The following is a 21,419-nucleotide window of genomic DNA, read 5'->3' on the forward strand; positions in this document are numbered from 1 at the left end:
CACTGATTATACCAAACATTTCGAACACCTTCCTAATATGAAGTTGGACCCTCCTCTTTCTCCCTCAGATTAGCCTCAATTCGTCGGGGCATGGACTCTACAAGGTGTCGAAAGCTTTCCACAGGGATGCTGGCCCATGTTGACTCCAATGCTTCCCACACAAGTTGGCTGGATGTCATTTGCGTGCAGGGGAGGCTCCTCAGAGGAGGAAGGGGATGCTCCTCAGAGGAGGAAGGGGACGCTCCTGAGAGGAGGAAGGGGAGGCTCCTCAGAGGAGGAAGTGGAGGCTCCTGAGAGGAGGAAGGGGAGGACCCTCCTCAGTGATTTTCATAAAAAAAAAAAAATGATAAAACATGTAAAAAAGTTTAATCCTTTTTAGATATTAGAAATTACGGTACGTTCTTTCCAATACAAAAGTGTAGTGTAGTGTATTGTTTCCAAACTGCGTTACCCACTCCAGACAGCAGATGGCGATAAGCGTCTTTCAGGTGATGATTCTTCCGTGACGTATAATGGACTGGACGGACGCTTCTTCAGGAACAACGACGCGGCTACTCTTTCAACCACCTCGGTAGCTTGCTAGCCAACATAAAAGTGAAAGATTGACGATTTAGGCCATCTTAATGTACATGATCTAATCTCAGTGTTTTAAACACAGTTCTGTTGACGTATTAACTGGTTAACTGTAACCTAATTTGCAAACTTGTTAAAGATTGATGCTGAGCCGAGCACGAGGCTAGTCGCTAATGCTAACTAGCTAGCTAACATCGCTGACCATGAGTTCATTAAAGTACTCATCCCCTGCTATAGAAGAGGAGGTCTGCTGTTTGCAGAAAGAAGCTCTGGCAATGAACATTGAAGAAGAGGATGAGGTTACAGTGAAAGAAGAGAAAGAACCTTTTAGAATAAAAAAGGAGGAAGAGGAGACTGTTATAGTGAAGGAAGAAGATGCTGTTATAGTGAAAGAACATTTCAGAATGAAAAAGGAGGAAGAGGAGGCTGTTATAGTGATAGAAGAGAATGAACCTTTTAGAGAGGAAGAGGATGCTGTCTCAATAAAGGTGAAGGAGGAAGACGTTTTGGGAGTGAAAGAGGAGGAGACAGAATATCCGATTACCATCAGTGAGTACTGTCTTAAAAACAGGGGCACAAACTATGCAGTTGTTGAACTAATGTGTGGTTTTTAAGGGGCATTCTACTGAAGTTCTACACTTGAATATGTTGTTCAGTACTGTAGGATTTGTTAAAGGGTCAATCTGCCATTGGTTCATATATTTTAGGGACTTTTCAATTAGATGTATTGAATTCTCCATGTTGTCTATATTAAAGTTCCCCTCATCTAATATAACAGGCTGTTAAAATTCAATATTGAAGCATATGTTCTACTTAAAATATCAAAGGGAGTTTACTACTCATTTTGATGTTCTCGTTCACACAGGAGAGAGACATGACTATGGTGGATCCTCTGGGGAGCCTCAACAACATCCTGATGCTGACGAGGCAGAGAAGAGTCTCTCCAGATCAGAACACCAGATGGTACAGCTTGGTCTGGTCTAGCATACAGCTTGGTTTGGTCTAGCATACAGCTTGATCTGGTCTAGCATACAGCTTGGTCTGGTCTAGCATACAGCTTGCTCTATCTGGGTCTGGGCTGGGTTTCTGTAAAGCACATAATGACATGTGTCTGTGTCCCCTCTTTATGGTTACTAGGACAATGCTAGCCCTTCCTCCCTCCCGGAGTCCCCGCGTCGTGCCTCTCCCGGTAGCACCTTACTGCTGGGTATGAAGAGGTTGTCTGTGCTGCTGGTGGACTGCAGGAAAAAAATGGGGCTGCGTGGAACTGTGAGAGGAGGAAAAGAGAAGAAAGGATCAGATTTGACTCATCAAAGTAAGTGCTGTAGTTTAGTTTGAACAAATACATTAGATCTGCCCACCGGTATCTGTTACCAGGACAACCAGCAGAGTTCTGTTAGTTGACAGGAAGATAGAGTGGATGTTATGAATATCATAACACTGAAAAAGGATTCTGCCAATGAAAAGAGAGAAACCAATAGACCATATAAAACCTTGATGAAAGGTAGCTTTGGAGAGAAAGTTTCTAGATGATCCAATGTAAGGTGCTTGTTTTACAAAAACTTCTCCTTAAAACATTATGGATGTTACATTGCCTGTCGCAGTCAACACCCCTATCTTTAAAAGACTGTAGAACAGGCAAACTAAACTCAAGACTTTGTTATTAATTAACTAATACTGGAGGAAAACTGTGATCAGGCTGCCCTCTCAAACGAAAGCTTCAAACTGTAACCAGTGCCGGCAACCTTGTTCAGGTTATCAATCAACCTACCAGGGTAGTGACAAACAGTAGAGGAATGAAATCATCAACATGGTTTGATCATATCTTTACTAATGCTGCAGAAATGGGTTTTAAAGCAGTGTCCAGATCCATCAGATGTAGTGATCACAATATAGTAGCCATGTCTAGGAAAACCACCGTTCCAAAGGCTGGGACTAATATTGTGTATAAGAGGTCATACATTTTTTTGTAGTGATTCCTATGTTGTTGATGTAAATAATATTTGTTGGTCCGTGGTGTGTAATGATGAGCAACCAAACACTGCCCTTGACACATTTGAAACTGCTTATCCCAGTTACTAATAAGCAGCACCCATTAAGAAAATGACTGTAAAAACTGTTAAATCCACGTGAATTGATGAGGAATTTTAAAAATGGTATGATGAAGTGGGAGGCAAAAGAGATGGCATATAGGTCTGGCTGTATAACTGATTGGCAAACCTATTGCAAATTGAGACATCATTTGACTAAACTGAATAAAAAGAAGAAAGTACACAATGAAACAAAGATAAATTACATGAAGAATGATAGTAAAAATCTTTGGAGCATCTTCAATGAAATTTTGGGCAAATAAAATCTACAATGACAAGTCACTGGTGTCTGACAACGTGGATGGAAAATTGAGGATAATAGCGGCCGATATTGCCATTCCTATTTGCCTTGTCTTTAATTTAAGCCTACTAGAAAGTGTGTGCCCTCAGGCCTGGAGGGAAGCTAAAGTCATTCCACTACCCAAGAATAGTAAAGCCCCCTTTACTGGCTTAAATAGCTGACCAATCAGCCTGTTACCAACCCTTACAATTTTGGGAAAAAAATATTTGACCAGATACAATGCTATTTTACAGTAAACAAATATAGACTTTCAGCTTATAGGGAAGTTCATTCAACAAGCACAGCACTTACAAATGACTGACTGGCTGAGAGAAATTGATGATAAAATATTGTTGGGGCTGTTTTGTTTGACTCAGTGCGGCTTTTGACATTATCGATCGTAGTCTGCTGCTGAAAAAAACGTATGGCTTTACACCCCCTGCTATATTGTGGATAAAGAGTTTTTATTTTAAAATATAACCTTTATTTAACTAGGCAAGTCAGTTAAGAACAAATTATTATTTTCAATGACGGCCTAGGACTGCCTTGTTCAGGGGCAGAACGACAGAGTTTTACCTTGTCAACTCGGGGATAAGATCCAGCAATCTCTCGGTTACTGGCCTACCGCTCTAACCACTAGGCTACCTGCCGCACCAGAGCTACCTGTCTAACAGAACACAGAGAATGTTCTTTAATGGAAGCCTGTACAACAAATCGAGATGGTTTGGGATTAGTTGGATCGCAGAGTGAAGGAAAACAAGTTCTCAGCATATGTGGGAACGCCTACAAGACTGTTGGAAAAGGATTCCAGGTGAAGCTGGTTGAGAGAAAGCAAGGGTGGCAACTTTTGAAGAATAAAATATATATTTTATTTTAACACCTGTGGGGAGCTACATGATTCCATGTGTTTTTTAATAATTTTGATGTCTTCTCCATTATTTTACAATGTAGAAAATAGTAAAAATAAAGAAAAACCCTTGAATGAGTAGGTGAGTCCAACCTTTTGACTGGTACTGTACATTCAATTCCGTAACAGCTCCAGTGGACATTCCTGCAGTCAGCATGCCAATTGCCCGCTCCCTCAGAGACCTGTGGCATTGTTGTGTGACCAAACTGCACATTTTCGAGTAGCCTTTTATTACCCTTTTATTACCCCCTTTTATTAAGCTGTTCCATCAGCTTCTTGATATGCCACACCTGTCAGGTGGATGGATTATCTTGGCAAAGAATAAATGTTGACTAACAGTGATGCTCATGAAACATCCAACACTTTACATGTTGCGTTTATATTTTTGTTTATTGTAGTTACTATCAGTTTTAGGAACATTTACCCAAATATTTCACCTTATTTTTTACTTTACCCAAAATATGTCATCGGCGATAATCAAAATGTTGAAAATCTGTGAATGTCTAAATTAGAAATTGGTTTTAACAGCAATGTGTCGAACCCTTTCAACAACGGGGAGATGTTACTGATGTGCTTTGTATCTTCGATGTAAAAACAAGTTTTGGATTTCCACACAAAATGACTTCTTTAGTTATTTGATGTTTAAGGAAGTGTGTAGGTCACATTCTGTATCATACAGCTATGAAAGTTATATATTTAGAACCACCTGTTCAATTGGAATCCAGCGACGTCTGTGTCTTCAGTGTCCTAGAACTGTCTAGGTTTTTGTGTTCTGACTTGTAAAATAGGATGAATGAAATAAGTTTGTAATAAGATTGTTAAAACTGGCCTCAGGTTATTGAGAGATCTGATTTAGGATTTACCTTCGTAGCAAGGTTGTTTTATCATGTGGTTTCATCTGGGTCTCTATTTAAAAATAACACTGTCTTTGGCAGGAGAAAGACCAGACTCAGAGGAACCAGAGCCAGGGACGTCCAAACCAGCAAGACGACACCAGTGCTCCCACTGTGGAAAGAGTTTTAACCAGAAAGCACACCTGAAAGCTCATGAGAGAATACACACAGGGGAGAAGCCTTACCACTGCTCCCAGTGTGGACAGTGTTTCAACCAAAAAGCACACCTGAAACAACACCAGATAATACACACAGGGGAGAAGCCTTACCACTGCTCCCAGTGTGGAAAGTGTTTCAAACGGCCTTTTCATCTGAAACAGCATGAGAGAATACACACAGGAGAGAAGCCTTGCCACTGCTCCCAATGTGGAAAGGGTTGTAACGGGTTATGGGACCTGAAACAACATGAGATAATACACACAGGGGAGAAGCCTTACCACTGCTCCCAATGTGGAAAGGGATGTAACGGGTTATGGGGTCTGAAACAACATGAGATAATACACACAGGGGAGAAGCCTTACCACTGCTCCCAGTGTGGAAAGTGTTTCAACAAGAGAGGACTCCTGAAACAGCACGAGAGAGAACACACGGGGGAGAAGCCTCACCACTGCTCCCAGTGTGGAAAGTGTTTCAACCATTCAGGGGAGCTGAAACGACATGAGAGTACACACAGGAGAGAAGCCCTACCACTGCTCCCTATGTGGAAAGCGTTTCAACCAGTCGGGGGAGCTGAAACAGCACGAGAGAATACACACAGGGGAGAAGCCATACCATTGCTCCCAGTGTGGAAGGAGTTTTACCGGTTTAGGGACCCTGAGACACCATGAGAGAATACACACAGGAGAGAAGCCTTACCACTGCTCCCAATGTGGAAAGCGCTTCAACCATTTGGGGGAGCTGAAACAGCATGAGAGAATACACACAGGGGAAAAGCCTTTCCACTGCTCCCAGTGTGGAAAGTGTTTCGGCCTTTCAGGGACACTGAAACGACATGAGAGAATACACACAGGAGAGAAGCCTTACTACTGCTCCCAATGTGGACAGGGTTGTAGTGCGTTATGGCACCTGAAACAACACGAGAGAACACACACGGGGGAGAAGCTTTACCACTGCTCCCAGTGTGGAAAGTGTTTCAGCCAATCAGGGACGTTGAAACGACATGAGAGAATACACACAGGGCAGAAGCCTTACCACTCCTCCTAGGGTGCAAAGCTTTTGCCCATTTAGGAAGCCTGAAAGAACACATTAAACTGCACACAGAGGAGAAGACTTAGAAAAGCTCAGACTGTGGGAAAACATATTACTCATAACAATCACTTAAACGTCATATGAGAATCCACACAGGAGAGAGAAATTACTTCTCTTAGCGTGTATATTGATATTTCACATCACATTGGCTTAAAATTTATCAGAGAACATACACAGTGCTCCCGTTGTCTTATATTGTTGACTGACAATGTGTTTACCTGTCTTTACCATATGAAATTAAATGGTACAGGGTATACTCAAACATATATTTGACCTACAAAACTAAGGAGATGATACCATCGCTCTGTACCATCACTCATTCATATATCTTTATGTACATATTCTTTATCCCCTTACACTTGTGTCTATAATTAAGGTAGTAGTTTTGGAATTGTTAGCTAGATTACTTGTTGGTTATTACTGCATTGTCGGAACTAGAAGCACAAGCATTTCGCTACACTCGCATTAACATCTGCTAACCATGTGTATGTGACAAATAAAATTGTGCTCATCACCCAATGCTTCAGGAATTCAGACTGTCTACACTGCGCTGTGTAACTCTGTTATTCTCTCTGAGCTCAGAAATAAAGAATCTTGGTTTGACTTGGACTCCTTATTTTATAATATCCACCACAACTCTCCCACAGATTGCTGTTTATCATTGTCTCAATGAAGAGTTCCTCTTTCGACTTTCCTGGGGGCAATTACAAACCTCCCACTGGTTGAATAAACGTGGTTACCCGATTGATGAGATTATTATGGGTGAGAGCAATTATTTTATTTGTCAAATGGCAACCAAGCATCGGTCATCATGTCACCAGATTAAGACCCTCAAAATGTATTGGAAAGGAGCATCAAGCTCATCACATGTAGTTTCACCACCCTGTGAAGTTCATAACTTATTTCATCTGTAGCCTAATAAACTACGTGGTTTTCCAAGTTTTAGAGGGAGGACCACACAACATATCATCACGTGACTCCAAGTTAACTCAGATATGAGGGTTATTTGTTGAAGGAATTAAATTGCTCTCTGTTTTAATACCCAATTAAAATTAAACACTCTGTCAATTCATAAGGAATAATAATTCCCTTATTCTATAATGATAGACAGAGCCCAGTCTTAAAATCAGACAGCAGAGTTTATTCAAGAGAGTACTGAGTACACATTTTACCACAGGTTATAAACGGAAAATGACGTCAGCGTTTTCTAATTGTTCCGTCTCTTCTTGACACTGGTAGAAAGGCTCTATAGTTCTCAAGCCTTCCCTCCTCGCCTTGAGCCAAGGTCAGCTAGTGTAGATAAGCATTCTAGTCAGTTTGGAGATATAGTTCATTCATTTGTACCAAGGAACAGACCGTCATTGTTCTAAACTCTTGACCACATTCACACACACATTATTTTCAGTACTGGGATCAAGAAAGAAAACTCATACATATACAGAATAGTATTCTGATTAGTACATATACAGTAACATAATAGTATTTGGGTTAGTACATATACAGTAACACGCTAGTATTCTGATTAGTCAGTCCTGATTGAAATGTATACATAATTAGTCATCATTGATATATAAATATTTGTACATAAAGGAGTTTCCATCGCCATTTCTCACTAAAACGTTTATACTGGCACAAAAAGACCCAACCATGTCAGACAAACTAACATATCGTCTGTCAGCATTTATAAAAATATTCAGGCATAACCTGTTTCCGTCAGCCCGGTCATTACTTTTGAAATGGTTGGATCAATATCCACCTTCATGATGTGGATGAAGCCTGATTTGGAATGTCTGAGTAGTTCTATATGATGTCATAATTCACCCCTCTGATAATCAAGTGATATTTGGAATGTCTGAGTAGTTCTATCTGATGTCATATAACACCCCTCTGATAGTGATACATTTACTCCATTGTTTCCATGTCAGTTGGTTTCCCACTCTGATGATGTATATCTGACAGAGGGGCTTTAAATGAATAGTATGGTGACATCTTAGTGGGGCTTGAAGTAAATCGGATTATTAATCATAAAATCCTATAGCAGCAATACAATGCAGCTTTGACATCAAGAAGAGAACGGGCTGATGGGTGGTGGTGCTACTCTATAGGTAAGGCTGTCCAATATGAATGTTCAATACACACAATAGGTTGGTTATGGAGGGTGATGTATCACAGTCAAAGTCCTGCAAAAAGAGCTAAGAGACTCATATTTGTGTAAACTATACATAGTTGTGTTCTGTGGTTGTCACTGAGTTGGCTGATATCCCATTTTATGGGGTCACTCCACAGTTAAGGCTGTACAGTGCCTATACAAAGTCTACACTTTGCTCCTTTCATATTTATTTTGATCCTGATAAACTCCCCAGTCACTGCCAGTGACAAGCATACCCATAACATGATGCTGCCACCACAATACTTAATGTGTGGTCTATCTCCAGGTCATCAGACTGTTAAATAGTCACCTCTAGCCGGCCTCCGCCCAGTATCATCCTATATAACTACTGCTGTACACACCTTTTATATTAGTTTCCGGTTCTACCATTTCTATATTTCTAAATCTTTAAAATAAATTGTAGGGAAAATCAGTAGGTCACACAAATGACTATTTCTAAACAAAGATAGTAGAATGGGAGAGGTTTCTTATACTATCTTCACTTACTCGGTGCAGAGACTCCAGGGGTGGTGATGAAGGCTGTAGGAATGAAGATCAGACAGTGAAGAGACTTCAGGGGTGGTGATGAAGGCGGTAGGAATGAAGATCAGTCAGCAATACTGGCCCTGTGGTCAGGTGGGGGAGTGGTCGAGGCAGCCAATGATTGTGAGGAAGCAATGTGGGGAACAGGCTCCTTTCTACTACCATTCTGGGGTCTGGATACATGCCAACAAAGACTACAACTGCTTCAAACAATGAGAGTGGCTACCATTGACCATCACACTTTCTTTCATAACCAGGAAGCCCATGTTGAGCCAGCAGTGTTCCCACTATGGAAGAGGGAGCAGGATGCCTTCATCCAGTCTCTCAGAAAACCATGTTGAGCCATCAGTGTTCTCACTATGGAAGAGGGAGCAGGAAGACGTCATCCAGGGACAAGGACAAAGGTGCAGCACTGGTGTTAGTAGCTGATGACAGAAGTGACAGCCTGGACACACAGCAAAGTTTGACGCGATCAGTGTTGTTGAGCAGAGAATCAACCAGATTGATTCACAGTCAGTGTTGTTGAGCAGAGAATCAACCAGAGAATCAACCAGAGAATCAACCAGATTGATTCACAGTCAGTGTTGTTGAGCAGAGAATCAACCAGAGAATCAACCAGAGAATCAACCAGAGAATCAACCAGATTGATTCACAGTCAGTGTTGTTGAGCAGAGAATCAACCAGAGAATCAACCAGGTTGTTGAAGTTATTCAGGTACATAATACATTTGATTTGTTTAATTCTGTTTTATTCAATTAGAATAATTTACTCTGAATGAGAACGATCACATCTGTGAGCTTTATGCATTATAACATCGATTGACTAAATGATGACGTTGACAGATTTGTAGTAAAACCAGGGTTGGAGTCAAATCCATTTCATTTCCAGTCAATTCAGAAAGTAAACCAAATTCCACATTTTCCTCATTGAAAACCATAGAAGAGAATTGGGAATTTTCAGTTTACTTCCTGAATTTACTGGAATATTCTAAAATTGATTAAATTGGGAGGTTTTCCTCAAGAATGTCACGTTCTGACCTTTATTTCCTTTATTTCCTTCGGTGGTTCTCAATCAGGTGTCATTAGTTGTCTCTGATTGAGAATCATACTTAGGTAGCCTGGGTTTCACTGTGCGTTTGTGGGTGTTTGTTTCCGTGTCTGTGTTTTTCACCACACGGTACTGTTTTGGGTTTCGTTCATTCCACGGTTATTGTTTTTTGTATTCAGTTGTTCATGTGTACTATTTCTTATTAAAAGAACCATGGACACTTACCACGCCGCATATTGGTCCTCCGATCCTTCTTGCCTCTCCTCTTCGGAAGAAGAGGAGGAAATCCCTTACAATGAATCTGCACAACAACGCCCTATAATGACGAAGCAAAAACAGGATTTTAGAAATGTTTGCAAATGCATTTAAACATTAAAACGGAAATATCACATTTAAATAAGTATTCAGAACCTTAACTCAGTGCTTTGTTGAAGCACTTTTGGCAGTGATTATAGACTCAAGCCGCCTTGGGTATAACACTACAATCTTGGCACCCCTGTATTTGTGGTGTTTTCTCCCATTCTTCTCTGCAGATCCTCTCAAGATCTGTCAGGTTGGATGGAGAGCGTCACTGCGCAGCTATTTTCAGGATTTCTTCACAGTTGTTCGATCAGGTTCAAATCCGGGCTCTGGCTGGGCCACTCAAGGACATTCAGAGACTTGTCCCAAAGCCACTTCTATGTTGTCTTCGCTGTGTGCTTAGGGTCGTTGTCCTGTTGGAAGGTGAACCTTTGCCCCAGTCTGAGGTCCTGAGTGCTCTTGAGCAGGTTTTCATCAATTATCTCTCTGTACTTTGCTCCGTACATCTTTCCCTTGATCCTGACTAGTCTCCCAGTCCCTGCCGCTGAAAAAATATCCCAACACCATGATATTGCCACCACCACGATTCACTGTAGGGATGATGCCAGGTTTCCTCCAGACCTGACACTTGGCATTCAGGCCAAAGAGTTCAATCTTGGTTTCATCAGATCAGAGAATCTTGTATCTGATGGTCTGAGTCCTTTAGGTGCCTTTTGGCAAACTCCAAACAGACTTTCATGTGCCTTTTACTGAGAAGTGGCTTCCGTCTGGCCACTCTACCAAAAAGGCCAAATTGGTGGAGTGCTGCAGAGATGGTTGTCCTTCTGGAAGGTTCTCCCATCTCCACAGAGGAAGTCTTGAGCTCTGTCAGAGTGACCATCGGGTTCTCAGTAACGTCCCTGACCAAGGCCCTTCTCCCCCAATTGTTCAGTTTGGCTGGGCGGCCAGCACTAGGAAGTCTTGGTGGTTCCAAACTTTCCATTTAAGAATGATGGCGGCCACTGTGTTCTTTAAGACCTTCAATGCTGCATATTTTCTTAACACTTATTTTTCTTATCTACGTTGTTGGTTAAGGGCTTGTCAGTAAGCATTTCACGTTAAGATCTACACCTGTTGTATTCAGCGCATGTGACAAATAATATTTGATTGTAACTAAATATGAAGTATGTCAGTTTCAATGTTACGGTCTTTGATTCAATTATATTTCTGAAACTCAGGCTGTGTGTTTATCTGCGTCATTCCTTGATCATTACTTGTGGTCCTGTAGCTCAGTTGGTGGAGTATAGTGCTTGTAAAACCAGGGTAGTGGGTTTGATTCCTGGGACCACCCATATGATAAGTGTTTGCAAACATGACTGCAAATCCCTTCGGATAAAAGTGTCTGCTAAATGGCAGATATATCCACTGATTATACCAAACATTTCGAACACCTTCCTAATATGAAGTTGGACCCTCCCCTTTCTCCCTCAGAATAGCCTCAATTCGTCGGGGCATGGACTCTACAAGGTGTCGAAAGCTTTCCACAGGGATGCTGGCCCATGTTGACTCCAATGCTTCCTTTGGGTGCATTGGAGGCTCCTGAGAGGAGGAAGGGGAGGCTCCTGAGAGGAGGAAGGGGAGGACCCTCCTCAGTGATTTTCATAAAAATACAAATGATAAAACATGTAAAAAAGTTTAATCCTTTTTAGATAAAACTATATTAAAAATAATCACGTCACCAAATAATTGATGAAAACATGAAGGTCTACAGTAGCCTCAGCAGCATTCTGTAGGGTAGCACCATGGTGTAGCCTGGAGAACAGCGAGTTTCCGTTTCTCCTCTAATTTGAGTAATTTGACTTCAATACAAACCTACAAGGTTTTGGAAAAGTTTTTTTTCACCTGGTCACATACAGCTGATGTGTTGTGCATTGAAGTCCAGAAGCGAAGGGAGAAGGTGAGAGGAGGAGAGAAGGAATACAACGTGGCTGTAATGAAAGTGAACTGTGTTTACACATGATCAGGGGTGTATTCATTCCGACGATTCTGTTGAAAAACATTTCTTCCCCGGAACAAAACGGGGATAAATATACCTGAATTTGTTTTTAAACAACTCTCGTTTGCAACTGCTGGACTAATGATTACATTCTAGATCAGTAGGCGAGAGTGGTATTGAATGTGTCACTGTCTGTCACCTTAAATTTTTCTCTCAACCTGTGTGCACCTACGTTGTAAACTTTCATTCATAGACTAGGTTGTAGCTACCTCATGATGGGTATAGGGAAAATGTTACTATAATGTAGTATCCTAGACCTATCGCTGTAACGTTGAACAGGGTGAATGGAATATGAATGACAGTCATCCAACATGCTGTAGTAGAAATAAGGACATGCCCATGAAAAACAAAATGGTCCTCCCTCATCTTAAACGGCACTGACCGCCACTGTTACGGTGGTGGACCATTCTTGGTACACATGGGAAACTGTTGAGTTGGAAAAACAAATCACAAATCGGTGTGCCTGGAACCTACTACCATACCCCGTTCAAAGGCACTTAAATATTTAGTCTTCCCAATTCACCCTCTGAATGGCACTCAGACACAATCCATGTCTCATTTGTCTCAAGGCTTAACAATCCTTCTTTAACCGGCCTCCTCCCTTCATCTACACGGATTGAAGTGGATTTAACTAGTGACATCAGTAAGGGATCATAGCTTTCAGTAGTTGTAAGACGTAAGAGAAAATATATCAGCTTATTGTTAAATAATTATGACGTTCTTTCCAATACAAAAAGTGTTGTAACTATTGTTTCCAAACTGCGTTACCCACTCCAGCCAGCAGATGGCGATGAGCGTCTTTCAGTTGACTCTTCTTGCGTGACGTATAATGGACTGGACGGACGCTTCTTCAGGAACAACAAGGCGCCAACTCTTTCAACCACGTCGGTAGCTTGCTAGCCAACATAAAAGTGAAAGATTGACGCTTTAGACCATCTTAATGTACATTATCTAATCTCAGTGTTTTAAACATAGTTCTGTTGACGTAGTAACTGGTTAACTGTAACCTAATTTGCAAACTTGTTAAAGATTGATGCTGAGCCTAGCACTAGGCTATTCGCTAATGCTAACTAGCTAGCTAACATCCCTGACCATGAGTTCATTAAAGTACTCATCCCCTGCTATAGAAGAGGAGGTCTGCTGTTTGGAGAAAGACGTTCTGGCGCTGAACATTGAAGAAGAGGATGAGGTTACAGTGAAAGAAGAGAAAGAACCTTTTGGAATGAAAAAGGAGGAAGAGGAGACTGTTATAGTGAAGGAAGAAGATGCTGTTATAGTGAAAGAACATTTCAGAATTAAAAAGGATGAAGAGGAGACTGTTATAGTGAAGGAAGAAGATGCTGTTATAGTGAAAGAACATTTCAGAATGAAAAAGGAGGAAGATAAGGCTGTTATAGTGAAGGAAGAAGATGCTGTTATAGTGAAAGAACATTTCAGAATGAAAAAGGAGGAAGAGGAGGCTGTTATAGTGATAGAAGAGAAAGAACCGTTTAGAGAGGAAGAGGATGCTATCTCAATAAAGGTGAAGGAGGAATACGTTTTTGGAGTGAAAGAGGAGACAGAATATCAGATTAACACCAGTGAGTACTGTCTTCAACAGGGACACAAACTATGCCGTTGTTGAACTAATGTGTGGTTTTAAAGTGGCATTCTACTGAAGTTCTACACTTGAATATGTTGTTCAGTACTGTAGGAATTGTTAAAGTGTCAATCTGCCATTGGTTCATATATTTTAGGGACTTTTCAATTCAATGTATTGATTTCTCCATGTGGTCTACATTAAAGTTCCCCTCATCTAGTATAACAGGCTTTTAAAATTCAATATTGAAGCATAAGCTCTACTTAAAATATCAAAGGGACATATTCATGCCTCTTGTAAGACCCTATGATTTTATTAGACGGTTATAAGTTTACTACTCATTTTGATGTTCTCATTAACACAGGAGAGACACATGACTATAGTGGATCCTCTGGGGAGCTTCAACAACATCCTGATGCTGACGAGCCAGAGAAGAGTCTCTCCAGATCAGAACACCAGATGGTACAGCTTGGTCTGGACTAGCAAACAGCTTTCTCTCGCTTGGGGGCTGGGTTTCTGTAAAGCACTTTATGACAACAGTGACATCAGCATCCATAATGATGTGCGTCTGTGTCCCCTCTTTATGGTTACCAGGACAACACTAGCCCTTCCTCCCTCCCGGAGTCCCTGTATCGTGCCTCTCCCGGTAGCACCTTACTGCTGGGTATGAAGAGGTTGTCTGTGCTGCTGGTGGACTGCAGGAAAACAACGGGGCTGAGTGGAACTGTGAGAGGAGGAGAAGAGAAGAAAGGATCAGATTTGACACATCAAAGTAAGTGCTGTAGTTTAGTTTGAACAAATACAGTAGATCTGCCCACCGGTATCTGTTACCAGGATAACCAGCAGAGTTATGTTAGTTGACAGGAAGTTAGAGTAGTGTAAATGGATGTAATGAATATCATAACACTGAAAAAGGATTCTGCCAATGAAAAGAGAGAAACCAATAGACCATATAAAACCTTGATGAAAGTTAGCTTTAGAGAGAAACCAATAGACCATATAAAACCTTGATGAAAGTTAGCTTTAGAGAGGAACCAATAGACCATCTTGATGAAAGTTAGCTTTAGAGAGAACGTTTCAAGATGATCCAATGTAAGGTGCTTGTTTTACAAAAACTTTTCCTTAAAACATTATGGATGTTACATTGCCTGTCCCAGTCAACCCCCCTATCTTTACTAGACTGTAGAACAGGCAAACTAAACTCAAGACTTTGGTCATTAATTAACTAATACTGGAGGAAAGCTGTGATCAGGCTGCCTACTCAAGCAAAAGCTTCAAACTGTAACCAGTGTCGGCAACCTGGTTCAGGTTATCAATCAACCTACCAGGGTAGTGACAAACAGTAGAGGAATGAAATCATCAACATGGTTTGATCATATCTTTACTAATGCTGCAGAAATGGGTTTTAAAGCAGTGTCCAGATCCATCAGATGTAGTGATAACAATATAGGAGCCATGTCTAGGAAAACCACCGTTCCAAAGGCTGGGACTAGTATTGTGTATAAGAGGTCATACATTTTTTTGTAGTGATTCCTATGTTGTTGATGTAAATAATATTTGTTGGTCCGTGGTGTATAATGATGAGCAACCAGACACTGCCCTTGACACATTTGAAACTGCTTATCCCAGTTACTAATAAGCATGCACCCATTAAGAAAATGACTGTAAAAACGGTTGAATCCACATGAATTGATGAGGAATTTAAAAAATGGTATGATGAAGAGGGAGGCAAAAGAGATGGCATATAGGTCTGGCTGAATAACTGATTGGCAAACCTATTGCAAATTGAGACATCATTTGACTAAACTGAGTAAAAAGAAGAAAGTACACAATGAAACAAAGATAAAATACATGAAGAATGATAGTAAAAATCTTTGGAGAATCTTCAATGAAATGTTGTGCAAATAAAATCAACAATGACAAGTCACTGGTGTCTGACAACGTGGATGGAAAATTGAGGATAATAGCGGCCGATATTGCCATTCTTATTTGCCTTATTTGTCATTCCACTACCCAAGAATAGTAAAGCTCCCTTTACTGGCTTAAATAGCCAACCAATCAGCCTGTTACCGACCCTTACAATTTTGGAAAAAAAATATTTGACCAGATACAATGCTATTTTACAGTAAACAAATATAGACTTTTAGCTTATAGGGAAGTTCATTCAACAAGCACAGCACTTGCAAATGACTGATTGGCTGAGCGAAATTGATGATAAAAATGGCTTTACACCCCCTGCTATATTGTGGATAAAGAGTTTTTCTTTTAAAATGTAACCTTTATTTAACTAGGCAAGTCAGTTAAGAACAAATTAATTTTTTTCAATGATGGCCTAGGACTGCCTTGTTCAGGGGCAGAACGACAGAGTTTTACCTTGTCAACTCGGGGATTCAATCCAGCAATCTCTCGGTTACTGGCCTACCGCTCTAACCACTAGGCTACCTGCCGCCCCAGAGCTACCTGTCTAACGGAACACAAAGAGTGTTCTTTAATGGAAGCCTGTACAACAAAATCCAGGTAGAATCAGGAATTCCCCAGGGCAGCTGTTTGGCACTCACTTTTTTTCAATCTTTACCAACAACATGCCAGTGACATTTGAGTAAAGCCAGTGTGTCTATATATGCGGATGACTCAACATTGTACACGTCAGCTACTACAGCGACTGAAATGACTGCAACATTTAACATAGAGCTGCAGTTAGTTTCAGAATGGGTGGCAAGGAATACATATTTCTGATTACCTTAAGTTACATGGCCTACTACGCTAATTCTGTAGCGGTATTGTTAGAGGGGGGTAAATATGAAGATTTTGTTGGGGCGCCAGGCAGGTATTAACCCTAGTTATTAAAGTTAGTTATTACCTATTATAACATTATTATTATTATTATTATTAAATATTATTAAAACCGAAAGGATGAGAGTAGAATAGATAGAGTAGCGCTTCCAGACACATTCTAAACATGATGGAGACTTAAAGGAGGACTGTAGCATCTAATGATGAAACATTATGGAGTCTTAAAGGAGGACTGTAGCATCTAATGATGAAACATTATGGAGTCTTAAAGGAGGACTGTAGCATCTAATGATGAAACATTATGGAGACTTAAAGGAGGACTGTAGCATCTAATGATGAAACATTATGGAGTCTTAAAGGAGGACTGTAGCATCTAATGATGAAACATTATGGAGTCTTAAAGGAGGACTGTAGCATCTAATGATGAAACATTATGGAGTCTTAAAGGAGGACTGTAGCATCATGAGGTAGTCACCGGGAATTAATTTCAATTAATTGCCTTTTTAGAAGTTAAGTTGTGGAATTTCTTTCCCTATAACCTGTTTGGGATAGGGGGCAGTATTTTCACGTCCGGATGAAAAGCGTTCCCAAAGTAAACTACCTGCTAAGCTAGGATATTTATATAATTGGTAGATTCTGATAGAGAACACCCTAAGGTTTCTAAAACTGTAAAAATAATGTCTGTGAGTTTAACATAACTTATTTGGCAGGTGAAACTCCGTGGACAAACCATCCAGGAGGAACTTTTTGTTGTTGAGGTGACTCTGTTTTCAAATGGTTTTGTGTGGCACTTGGTTGCAGTTCCTATTGCTTCCACTAGATGTCAACAGTCTTTAGAAATTGGTTGATGTTTTTCTTTAGAGAAATTAAGAAGTTCGGCTATTCAGAACGAGGGTCCAGCCTAGTGCTCTCTAATGTTTTGATGCGCGCTCCAGGTCACGCGCTTCACGTTGTTTTTATCCGGTATTGAACACAGTTTATCCCATCTTAAATTTTCTCGATTATTTATGTTTTAAAATACCTAAAGTTAGATTAGGAAAGTTGTTTGAAATGTTTGGACAGCGTTTACAGGTAACTTATTAGATGTTTTGTAATCATGCTGGGTGAGTTGGAACCAGTGTTTTTTTTAATCAAATGCACCAAATAAATGGACATTTTGGAGATAAAACAACGGAATTAATCGAACAAAAGGACCATTTGTGATGTTTATGGGACATATTGGAGTGCCAAAAGAAGAAGCTCTTCAAAGGTAAGGCACAAATTATATTGTTATTTCTGAGGTTTGTGTCGCGCCTGGCGGGTTGAAATATGATTGTCGTGTGTTTGTTTGATGGGGTGCTGTCCTCAGATAATCGCATGGTTCGCTTTTGCCGTAAAGCCTTTTTGAAATCTGACACGGTGACTAGATTAACAAGAAGTTAAGCTTTGCACTTGTGAATGTATGAAAGTTAAAGTTCAAATAAATAAATATTTTGCACTCTGCAATTTCACCGGATGTTGTCAACGTTCCACTAGCAGGTTTTAATGTGTTTTAACCTTTTGGAACTACTCCTCCCGTTTCCGGGAGAATTGTCATCAACTACACTAATTAGCATAACGCAACAGACAAACATTCTTACTAGAAAATATTCATATTCATGAAATCACAAGTGAAATATAGTGAAACACAGCTTAGCCTTTTGTTAATCACCCTGTCATCTCAGATTTTGAAATTATGCTTTACAGCCAAAGCAAGACAAGCATTTGTGTAAGTTTATCGATAGCATAGCATTATGTCCAGCTAGCAGCAGGGAGCTTGGTCACGAAAATCAGAAAAGCAATCCAATTAAATCGTTTACCTTTGAGCTTCGGATGTTTTCACTCGCGAGACTCCCAGTTAGACAGCAAATGTTAATTTTGTTCCATAAAGATTATTTTTTATAGCCAAAATACCTCCGTTTATTCTTCACGTTTTGTTGAGAAATCCACCGGAAGTTGTGATCACGACAACGCCGAAAAAAAACTCCAAATTAGATCCATAATATCGACAGAAACATGGCAAATGTTTTTTATAATCAATCCTCAAGGTGTTTTTCAAATATCTATTCGATAATATATCAATGGCCGCCTTTGTCTATTACGCACAAATCACTCTGAGAGCCACCACCTGACCACTGACGCAATGTTGTCGTTCACGCTCATTTTTCAAAATAAAAGCCTGAAACTATGTCTAGTGACTGAAGACACATTAGGGAAGCCATATAAAAAGGAATCTGGTTGATATCCCTTTCAATGGTAAATAGGGATGCATAGGAATGCAGAGGCTTCAAAATAAGAGTCACTTCCTGATTGGATTTTTCTCAGGCTTTCGCCTGCAATATCAGTTCTGTTATATTCACAGACAATATTGAGTGTTTTCTATCCTAAGCTGTCAATTATATGCATATTCTTGTACCTGGTCCTGAGAAATAGCCTGTTTACTTTGGGAACGTTATTTTTCCATAAATTAAAATAGTGCCCCCTAGTTTCAAGAGTTAATGTGCCATAACAGGTTTTAATGTGTTTGAGCCAATCAGTTGTGTTGTGACAAGGTATGGGGGTATACAGAAGATAGCCCTATTGGGTAAAAGGTGAAGTCCATATTATGTCAAGAACAGCTCAAATAAGCAAAGAGAAGCAACAGTCCATCATTACTTTAAGGACCACCACAAGAATGGAAGACCCAGAGTTACTTCTGATGCATAAGTTCATTAGAGTTACCAGACTTAGAAATTGCAACCCAAATAAATGCTTCACAAAGTTCAAGCAAGAGACACATCTCAGCATCATCGGTTCAGAGGAGACTGCGTGAATCAGGCCTTCATGGTCGAATTGCTGCAAGGAAACCACTACTAAAGGACACCAATAAGAAGAAGAGACTTGCTTGGGCCAAGAAACATGAGCAATGGACATTAGACCGGTGGATATCTGTCCTTGGGTCTGATGAGTCCAAATTTGAGATTTTTGGATCCGAGCGTCATGTCTTTGTGAGACGAGGAGTAGATGAACAGTTTATCTCCGCATGTGTGGTTCCCACCGTGAAGCATGGAGGAGGAGATGTGATGGTGTGCGGGTGCTTTGCTATTGACAATGTCAGTGATTTATTTATTCAAGTCACACTTAACCAGCATGGCTTCCACAGCATTCTACAGCTATATGCCATCCCATCTGGTTTGGGCTTAGTCCCACTGTCATTTGTTTTTCAACAGGACAATGACCCAACACACTTCCAGGTTGTGTAAGAGCTATTTGATTAAGTAGAAGAGTGATGGAGTGCTGCATCAGATGACCTGGCCTACACAATCCCCCGACCTCAACCAAATCAAGATGGTTTGGGATGAGTTGGATCGCAGAGGTGAAGGGAAAGCGGCCTACAAGTTCTCAACATATGTGGGAATGCCTACAAGACTGTTGGAAAAGGATTCCAGGTGAAGCTGGTTGAGAGAAAGCAAGGGTGGCAACTTTTGAAGAATAAAATATATATTTTGATTTAACACTTGTGGTTACTACATGATTCCATGTGTTTTTTAATCATTTTGATGTCTTTATTATTCTACAATGTAGAAAATAGTAAAAATAAAGAAAAACCCTTGAATGAGTAGGTAAGTCCAACCTTTTGACTGGTACTGTACATTACATTTCCTAACAGCTCCAGTGGACATTCCTGCAATCAGCATGCCAATTGCCCGCTCCCTCAGAGACCTGTGGCATTGTTGTGTGAACAAACTGCACATTTTCGAGTAGCCTTTTATTATCCCCAGCACAAGGTGCACCTGTGTAATAAGCAAGCTGTTCAATCAGCTTCTTGATATGCCACACCTGTCAGGTGGATGGATTATCTTGGCAAAGAATAAATGTTGACTAACAGTGATGCTCATGAAACATCCAACACTTTACATGTTGCGTTTATATTTTTGTTTTTTGTTGTTACTATCAGTTTTAGGAACATTTACCCAAAATATGACATCAGCGATAATCAAAATGTTGAAAATCTGTGAATGTATAAATAAGAAATTGGTCGAGCAATGTGTCGAACCCTTTCAACAACGGGGAGATGTTACTGATGTTCTTTGTATCTTCGACGTAAAAACAAGTTTTGGACTTCCACACAAAATGACTTCTTTAGTTATTTTATGTTTAAGGAAGTGTGTAGGTCACATTCTGTATCATACAGCTATGCATGTTATATATTTAGAACCACCTGTTCAATTGGAATCCAGCGACGTCTGTGTCTTCGGTGTCCTAGAACTGTCCAGGTTTTTGTGTTCTGACTTGTAAAACAGGATGAATAAAATAAGTAATGTAAACATATCAGTAATTACCAGGAAGCTCTACATTTGTTTTAAAATCACACTAAGATTTTTAAAACTGGCCTCGGTTTATTGAGAGATCTGATTTAGGATTTACCCTCGTAGCAAGGTTGTTTTATCATGTGGTTTCATTCGGGTCTCTATTTAAAAATAACACTGTCTTTGGCAGGAGAAAGGCCAGACTCGGAGGAACCAGAGCCAGGGACGTCCAAACTAGCAAGACGACACCACTGCTCCCAGTGTGGAAAGAGTTTTCACCAGAAAGCACACCTGAAAGCTCATGAGAGAATACACACAGGAGAGAAGCCTTACCACTGCTCCCAATGTGGAAAGTGTTTCAACCAGTCGGGGGAGCTGAAACAACATGAGAGAATACACACAGGAGAGAAGCCTTACCACTGCTCCCAATGTGGAAAGTGTTTCAACCAGAGAGTAAACCTGAAACAACATGAGAGAATACACACAGGAGAGAAGCCTTACCACTGCTCCCAGTGTGGAAAGAGTTTCAACCGGAAAGCAAACCTGAAAGCTCATGAGAGAATACACACAGGAGAGAAGCCTTACCACTGCTCCCAATGTGGAAAGTGTTTCAACCAGTCGGGGGAGCTGAAACTACATGAGAGAATACACACAGGAGAGAAGCCTTACCACTGC

The 21,419-nt window shown here is 40.5% G+C and overlaps 1 protein-coding gene across 1 annotated transcript; it reads left to right on the forward strand.

Moving 5' to 3' along the window:
• The first annotated feature begins 535 nt into the window (after nt 1-535).
• LOC139370067 (zinc finger protein 135-like) lies at nt 536-6,594 on the forward strand. The gene is made up of 4 exons (XM_071109380.1): nt 536-1,122; nt 1,439-1,536; nt 1,711-1,888; nt 4,786-6,594. The coding sequence occupies exons 1-4, from the start codon at nt 777-779 to the stop codon at nt 5,568-5,570; spliced, it is 1,407 nt and encodes a 468-aa protein (XP_070965481.1). The 5' UTR covers nt 536-776; the 3' UTR covers nt 5,571-6,594.
• The last annotated feature ends 14,825 nt before the right edge of the window (nt 6,595-21,419 follow it).

This window comes from Oncorhynchus clarkii, chromosome 17 (genome assembly GCF_045791955.1).
Source record: "Oncorhynchus clarkii lewisi isolate Uvic-CL-2024 chromosome 17, UVic_Ocla_1.0, whole genome shotgun sequence".
Classification (NCBI taxonomy): Eukaryota; Metazoa; Chordata; class Actinopteri; order Salmoniformes; family Salmonidae; genus Oncorhynchus; species Oncorhynchus clarkii.